The sequence below is a fragment of the Silurus meridionalis genome, chromosome 14 (assembly GCF_014805685.1).
Source record: "Silurus meridionalis isolate SWU-2019-XX chromosome 14, ASM1480568v1, whole genome shotgun sequence".
Classification (NCBI taxonomy): domain Eukaryota; kingdom Metazoa; phylum Chordata; class Actinopteri; order Siluriformes; family Siluridae; genus Silurus; species Silurus meridionalis.
In genome coordinates this window covers 21,836,610-21,844,939 of record NC_060897.1, presented here as the reverse complement: position 1 = coordinate 21,844,939, position 8,330 = coordinate 21,836,610, and the positions used below count along the sequence as shown (strand labels likewise).

The 8,330-nt window shown below is 41.6% G+C and overlaps 2 protein-coding genes across 2 annotated transcripts; one reads left to right on the top strand and one right to left on the bottom strand.

Moving 5' to 3' along the window:
- The first annotated feature begins 257 nt into the window (after positions 1-257).
- Positions 258-5,012, top strand: alg1 (ALG1 chitobiosyldiphosphodolichol beta-mannosyltransferase). The gene is made up of 13 exons (XM_046866268.1): positions 258-570; positions 1,281-1,358; positions 1,456-1,559; positions 2,136-2,284; positions 2,385-2,474; positions 2,725-2,835; positions 3,093-3,211; positions 3,285-3,323; positions 3,400-3,459; positions 3,536-3,646; positions 4,265-4,379; positions 4,467-4,542; positions 4,638-5,012. Exons 1-13 carry the CDS (start codon positions 297-299, stop codon positions 4,773-4,775), a joined length of 1,464 nt encoding a protein of 487 aa, XP_046722224.1. The 5' UTR covers positions 258-296; the 3' UTR covers positions 4,776-5,012.
- Positions 4,971-8,125, bottom strand: eef2kmt (eukaryotic elongation factor 2 lysine methyltransferase). Its single transcript, XM_046866269.1, has 8 exons — positions 7,904-8,125; positions 7,766-7,825; positions 7,575-7,655; positions 7,386-7,487; positions 6,438-6,571; positions 5,452-5,702; positions 5,235-5,378; positions 4,971-5,105 (listed from the first exon to the last, which is right to left on the bottom strand). The coding sequence occupies exons 1-8, from the start codon at positions 7,988-7,990 to the stop codon at positions 4,993-4,995; spliced, it is 972 nt and encodes a 323-aa protein (XP_046722225.1). The 5' UTR covers positions 7,991-8,125; the 3' UTR covers positions 4,971-4,992.
- Between the last annotated feature and the right edge of the window lie 205 nt (positions 8,126-8,330).

Below are 8,330 nucleotides of genomic sequence, written 5' to 3'. Positions count from 1 at the left end.
AACAAACAAAAAAAAAAAACATAAATAAATAAATAAATAAATAAATAAATAAATAAATGAATAAATACATTTAAAAAATGTTGAGATTTTTGAACTTATTTTGACTGCATTTAAATTAATTAATTATTATTATAATTAATCATAATTTAGCAGTTTACTACTTAGTGCTTGAGTTTACTGATTCATTTTGATCGATTTTCTTTCTTTCTATCTTTCTATCTTTTTTTTTTTTTAAGAGGGTTCTCTTTAAATCGTCGGCCACGTCGCTCGTGACGTCACAACCCAGAAACACAACGATGGCGGATGCCAATGCGGCGGTGGTGCTGGTGACGGTGTCACTGGTCTTGCTGGGTCTCGTGGCCGGTCTGAGCTGGTCGTGGGCGCTGCTGCCGGTCGGCGTGGTCGTGTTCATTTTCGTCGTGGCGCGCGGCCTGAAGTCCCGCGACGAATTCGGGCACCTGAACGTGTGCGTGCTCGTGCTCGGGGACGTGGGTCGCAGCCCGCGCATGCAGTATCACGCGCTGTCGCTGAGCAAACACGGCTACAACGTCACCTTCATCGGCTTTCTGGGTAAAGAAAAGAAAAGAAAAGAGAGAAAAGAAAAGAAAGAATGCTTCATTCATTGATTGATTCAATTTGTTTGAACATGTCGTGCAGATTAAACACTGACATTCTGTTCTTCCTGATTGGTGGTACATTAAAGGGCGGTCTGTATTTGTGTGTGTGTGTGTGTGATTTATACATCTTTAATACAAATATCTTTTGTACCTTTAATACAAATATCCCTATTCCTATCCCAAGTCGGTAGTCAGATGGCATTATTGTGAATGATCACATATAGTGTAGTTATTAAAGGTGTAAAAAACACACACACATACAGACCGCCCCTTTAATGTACCAACAGTCAATGAAGGACGGTGTAGTTGTGCTGTGTTCTGCAACTGATCAGAAGGTTGAGAGTTCAAAGGTTCCAGCACTGCTCCTGATGGGCCCTTGAGCAAGGCCCTTAACCCTCTGCTGTAACCCCCTGCATATCACAGGCTATGGACAAGTTTTTTCTTTTACTGTATATTGCAGAATTAAAGTCCAGGGGGCGGAGCTTGTCTTACCTGATAGCTGAACCCTACACATTTATCCCACTGTAACTCCGCCCCTTAATGTGGTCATGCGGTATTTGTTATGATCCGAGACAATTTGTGATATCCGGCCCGGAAATAAGCCCCGCCCCCAACAGTGTTTGCTACGATTTAACAGGTGCTATGATTTTTCTGTACCTGCAGGTAACAAACCTCATCAAGATGTTCTCGAGGACGACCGGATCGATATCCTGCCTATTTTGGAGCACAAAGGCCTCCCTGGTAACCTCCACTGTTAGGAATTAAATCACGCTTCAACTGTTTTATATAAAAGAAAAAGAAAATATTAGGATTTTTAAAAACGATTATTTTGTTTCAGTTGGCCCAAAGATCCTCAGGTATATCACCAAGGTGATCTCGCAGTCCCTGCAGCTCCTTTACGTCTTAATGAAGCTGGACGATCAGGCGTTTATTCTTCTACAGGTATGCAGATCCCATGACATGGTATTATTGGCACGTTCGGTAAATACGCTCTATGGATGGACAAAAGATTTTGGACGATTGATCGTAAGATCGGCATGTGCTTCGTTCTATTTCTCAATGCTGTTGTAATCAGCTCTGCCCTTCTGAGAAGATGTTCCACTAGATTTTGTGGAGATGTTGCAGTCAGTATCACATTCATCCTAAAGGTGTTTGAGATCTATAGCAGGAGATCTTCCACTCCAACTCATATGAAGCGTAGCTTCATGATTACTTCAGAGATTCATGTTGTTACCGACGATCATTATGCGCGAGTTACTGATCGATCGTCGTCTCCCAGCGATGTTCTTCCGCATATTAAAGCGTATGTGCTACTTTAAACACCTCAAACGACTCGTCGCTGTATGTCGTGTAAAACACCTCTGTGGCAGATTTGCCCAGTTGCACGCAGAATTTCAGAATGGCACCAGTTAGCAACAAAAGTCGCGAAACCTTTTCATACCACCTCAGACATAGCAAGTGTTCGGGATTAGTGTGCACTGTACTCATGACACTTCATGTTTGCGTCTTGTGAACCAGAATCCTCCGGGACTGCCGAGCATCGCCGTGACATGGCTGGCGAGTCGAATGATAGGAGCTCAGTTCGTGATCGACTGGCACAATTACGGTTACTCCGTCATGGCGCTCAGTCACGGAGAGAACCATCCCATCGTCAGGGTGGCCAAGTGGTACTGAAACCCCCTTACAATCTTTGCAGTATCAACCGGTATATGATTATTAAATACATTTTTTTTTTTGTGAGTAATAGTTTAACCGATTTCTGGGCAGGTATGAGAAACTTTTCGGCCGTTTCGCCGATCACCATCTTTGCGTCACTGATGCTATGAGACGCGACCTTCAAAAGAATTGGAACATCCGGTAAGAGCGCAACGTCATAAAACTTATGCTTTGTGCACTTCACATATCGCTTAAGAATAAATCTAAATTGGAAATGCTCCACCCCTATTTTTGGTCTGTATTTGCATACAGAAACATGATTGGCTGTTGCGTTTAATGATGCGATAATACATAATAAACTGCGTTAATAATTTTTTAACAGTTGACATTACATTCTTGGAAGTACCGTTGAATCAATGAGGGCAATCCTAACTTTCTTTTCCAATTTCAGTGCGTCCACTTTATACGACAAGCCGCCTTCGATATTCCGAGAGACGCCTTTAAATGTCCGCCACGAGCTCTTCATCCGCATGGCCAGCGCTTACCCGCAATTCAGAGCACGGTGAGTTGTGTGCTTGTTTTATACGTATAGACAAGACTAAACAAATGCTACAGTCCTGCGTCTGGCAGCTTAGAGGCGTAATAGATGTCACTTTGGCTGATTTGAAAACACTGAAGTATTATTTTTCGTAAAAGAAGTAACCATTTCGGAGGAAAACACCTCATGCTTGTATTTATAAATGTTGAAGCAGAACAACAGCTGCTCAGGGTAGGTGTGTTTTACCGTCAGTGGTTTGTTTGTTTGTTTTTTTGGAGTAGTTCTGAAAACACGGAGAACACGGAGCTGACCGCGTTCACGCAACTGAACACTAAAACCGGGGAGGTGACATTCGCTGAGGGACGACCCGCTCTTCTGATCAGCAGCACCAGCTGGACCGGTCAGATTTCTATATTAGTGTATATTGTGTGTGTGTGTGTGTATTTCAATAACAGTTTGATTTTCTTCCACAGAGGATGAAGATTTCTCGGTTCTTTTAAAGGCACTTGAAGGTCAGGACGGATCCGTTTAAACTTTCTTTCCCGCATCGTCGTCACGCATTCTCTAAGACTTGTCCTCTTTCGACAGATTATGAAAGTTTCGTAGAAGCAGGACAACATCTCCCGTCACTCGTCTGCGCCATCACTGGTTCGTAAAGAAGACACGGATAGGTTTTTTCTTTTTCCTGTATGTAGTTTGTTCATTTTTTTTCCTGTCACTCCAGGTAAAGGTCCTCAGAAAGAATATTATGAGAAGATCATCAACGCTAAAGAGTTTCAGCACGTTAAGATCTGCACTCCTTGGATGGAAGCGGAGGATTATCCCCTTCTGCTGGGTGAGAGCGCATCCCTCAGGCATCATACCGTTACGACCTCATTGCCATTGTGTGTGTCGTGCGAGAATATTTATTAAAAAAATCTTGTTTAGATGAAAACGCCGTATTCAAATGCATCCAGATTAGTGTAGACAGAGCACAAAGCGGCCTCAATCCGCATCCTCAAGTACAATCTGGCACAAGCGGTTCTCAAACCTTTTCCCGCCGTTCCCAAAAGTATTGGGACATTGGGTTTATTGCGCCCCACCTGTCATGTCTTTATTCCCCAAGGTTTGAGAACGTCTGACCTAGAGTAGATAGATAAAAAATACACGTTTTTTGGTCTTCCCTCCACACTGAGGCGCTGTGAGCAGCTTTGTGAAAACACCGCTTTGTTTGTGGCGGCGAGAAAAATGAAGATATTCAAAAACAAGGATTTTCTAGGTCATGTGACACGTTTTGCTCAGCATCAATTCCAACATTTTGACTGTATTTAAGGCGTGGATTGACTCGAAGGACAGGGGAAAAAAACACGCCAAAAACAAAGCAGGTTGTTACCCATGCACTGTATAGCGATGATTCAGATCCGAGGGTGTGTGTTGTCAGAATGTGATTAACGTCACGCTTCGGGTTAAACAGGTTCGGCCGATCTCGGCGTCTGCTTGCACAAGTCCTCGAGTGGTCTTGACCTTCCCATGAAAGTGGTTGACATGTTCGGGTGTTGTCTTCCGGTCTGCGCCATACACTACCAGTGGTGAGTTGTTGAGTTTTTTTAATTCCTTCGCCCTTAGTCGTTAAGGCAAAAGTAGTTGTCATTCTCAATTGATTGTTGTGTGTGCAGTCTGGATGAGCTGGTGAAACACGAGGAGAACGGTCTGATCTTCAGAGACTCGGCTGAACTCTCAGAGCAGCTGAAGGTAAAAAAAAAAAAAAAAAAAAGTCTTTAAAAATAAATGTTTCCGGAGTATACGCCATTTTTTATATATGCCGTGTTTGTCTCGCGTCTGTCCAGCTGCTGTTCTCGGACTTTCCTAATGTCCAGGGGAAGCTGAACGTCTTCCGGAGGAACCTCAGAGAGAGCGGAGAGCAGCGCTGGGACGAAAACTGGGACCAACACATCCTGCCGCTGTTTAAGGAACACTGTGACTGAGCAGTAACCAGAGGAACGATGATAATCTTTAATAATTTTAATAATAATGATAACAATAACAAGCCGAGGAGGTCGTAGGAATTCGTACAGGGTAAACATCCATTGTTTGTTTTGTTTTTTTTCCACCCCCGTGTCATTCCAGCAATTCCATTGGACAAAACTTGAACATGAAGCAAAAAGCACACTTTGTGTACATACGTTGTAAATAAGCACTTTATTACATTTTGAACTCTGTGAGCACGTTGATGATTTCTAAAGAAGAGACTCGGTCGTACGGGAACACTTGTGTGGTAGGATTCGGGGCAGGGACGTGTTTTAATCCAGCCTTTTCTGAAGAGACAAAACAAAGACATCACTGTTAGCGTTAGCGTTACTGATATTAGCTTGACTAATGCCTGTCCGTGTCATTATCGTTGTTACATTGTCATGATCCGGATGAAATGCTGACATTAAACTCACCCAGTTCGTCCTTGAAGCGGGCGTAGGTTTCTGGGTTGCGTATCGTCGAGGCGATGTAAACCTCCGGAGGGTCTTCGCAAACGTGGAAAAGTCTCGCAAGCAGTCTCACCAGAGAGCCGACCACCTCGGGATCGTACACAACGTCTGACAAGAAATACAATCTCTCACAAACCCGTTTTGGGAGGTGTTCCTGAAGAAAGAAGGGCTGCGCCCGTACCTGTTGCGACGACGGCCTCCGCTCCGATCCTCCTCAGCTCTTCGTCTTGTGCGTGTTCCCAGTTTAGTTCCCGCACGCACACCGACACGTCCGTGTCGTCGTCCTGGTTTAAACCGTTCCTCTGGAGGTTCTTGTGAAGTCTCTGAAGCACCCCCTGGTGGCAGTCGGTGAAAATGTATTTTTTGGGTTTGCAGACGCGACACAGTGATACGCCGGCGAGTCCTGCGCCGCTGCCCAGCTCCAGCACCGTCCTGTCAACCATTCCATTACGGTGTGATTAGCACGCTTTATGGTTATTTTCTTATATCTGAGCTATGATTCATTTTGGAAAAGTATGCAGTTTGCTTTGAGCGATTTGTCGTTCTGGATTTGTATGAGGGGGCAAAAGAACACTAGTATGAAAACACGTTTTTCCAATACACATTGTCCTGTTCTTTTTTCTAAAATATAAAATTAACAATTTGTACAAGGAAGGAAGGGATGTAAATGAAAGATGGACAGATCAAAAATTCAATTCATGAGAGTTTAAAGGAAGAATGAAAAGAATAAGTGAAAGATCTTGAGAAAGCATGATGGCATAAAGGAAAGAGGAAGTGAAAGAAGACTAAACAGGTGAGCAGGTATGTAGAAAGGATGAGAGGAAAGTAAAGGTGAGAAAATGGACTGAATGAGGTACGGATGAATGTGTAAATTTCTTAGTTTCGTGGAGGAAAAGAAGAATGAGTAGAAAAAAAAAGATGGATGTAGAGAAGATACAAAAGAACAGATGAATCAATTGGAGGGAAAATAAGACAGTGCGGGTTTGAAAAATGTGAAAGTAGATACGCGTGCAAAAAAAGAAAGAAAACCAAAAAGAATGAATGGATCGAGAAAGAAAAGTAAGAATGGAGATGGTGGAAAGAAAGAAGAAAGAGTACTGGAAAGAAAAAGTTAGAGACTGCTTGAATTTAAGGGGTTAAAAGAAAGCGAGGAAGAGAACGATTTACCTTCCAGCAAAGACATGAGTGTTTTCCAGTGCCCACTCCGTCAGGTAAAGAGCTGCTTCCCACGTGACGAGCCCCGTGGTGCCATCAGAGATCATCGCTACGTTCTCTTCCAGACTCACCGCCTCTCCTGTAGGCTGAACAATTAGGAATCACTACCTGAGGTAACCTGAAACTCAGGGGTTGTGATGTCATAAGCGTGAAATTTAAATATCATTAACACGCGCAGTGTTAAATGTCCAGGTAGCCTTCGTTTATGGAGAAGATTCCTGTGAAAAACGAGCTTCTCATGTTTTAATTATTGAAACTATAGTTGAAGTCGGCGTGTGTTCCAATGTAATTGGTTGGTTGCAGCGGTGTTACACTGAAATGCAGCCCTAGGATTTCTAACTTCTGATTGGCCTACTGTAGATGGATGGATGGACAGAACAATAGTTAGACAAAAATAATAAAATTGTTATAACTGATAGAAAATAAAAGTTTTCGGTTGCTGTTGGTTATAAAGTAATAGAGTAAGGGAAATTTTTATTTTTTTTAAATAATGTCCAAAAACTCTGGTTAAGAAATGAATTGAGAAAAAAAAAAAATGATAGAACTTTTCCTTTTTTTTTTATTTTTACATGTGAAAACCTTTTATATAATGTACTGATTTTGTATGGACGTGTGAAAATAGGTTTAGTATTTAATTTTATTAGAGGACGAATCTGATCCAATAAAACAAGAGGTTAAAGTTAAAATACAGTAAAAGGTTTTAAGTTCAATACCACTGCTTATTTTTAGTTAATTAGATTTTTTATTTTTATTTTATAAAAAATTTGTTTATATTAGTTAACGGGCAAACTGGATTAGGTGTTGGGGCCTCTACCACCCCTTGCCCACATGTTATTTGTACCAGCCCACCCTAATATAATTGGCTGTAACTCCCCCTGATTTATTCCCATATTTACTTACCAGGAAATATGTTTTGTAGCACACCGCGTCCTCTCTAGCGCTCATCACTTCGGCTAAAGCGTCATACAGCTCGTCCAGAGGCTCTGACCCAGTTAACTCATGCTACAAAATAAAATAAAAACAAAAACTTGTTTATACGTATATTCTAATAAGCCTGTTATTGTATAATAGAAGGCAGATATGGTTTACCCTTTTGATGAGTTCAGTCAGGAAAAGCCTCCTGTATTTCACTGACGGTGGGTTTTTATGACATAATAAATTAAGACATGTCTAAAAACAAACAAACAGAATAAAAAGAAGTGATTTTTCAAAGTCAAATTCGCCGCTCAAATGTGGATAAATAAGAGCAGGACAACAAATATTGATCTGTCAAAGATTACCTTTTTCAGAATGTCCAAAATCACTCCTGACTGTGAGTTCTGGATTTCAGTTTCTAAAGACTGCAACGTAATATTCAAATATATTCAAATTAGTTTAGTGATGTAAGAAGTGAAATTAAACTTCATTGGCATCTTTACCTTCCATGGAAACGTGTGTAAACGACACATGGCAAAAAAGGACACTTGGAAACGACACGAGACATCTTGAACTTCCTTAAAGCTCATGAGTGTTATTTTTTTTTAACGCAATAAAATGTAATATTTGACTTTTTCAAATAAATTAAATAAAAAAACAAGCCTTTCGCATATAAACGACAGCACACAGGACCACGTGTTGTAGTGCTTCCTCGTTTTTAGATAACCACGCCCCCTAGGTTTGGATTGGCCAGTAGCAATTCAGAGTCTGCGCCGTGATATTAAGGCGGGAAAAAAGATAGACGCCATATTGGACAGTGTTGTGCGTTGACGCGCCGCCATATTGGAAAGGGCACATTATGCTAGTCAAAGCAAATGAATGGAGAGAGAGAGAGAGAGAGAGAGAGAGAGAGAGAGATAGATAGATAGA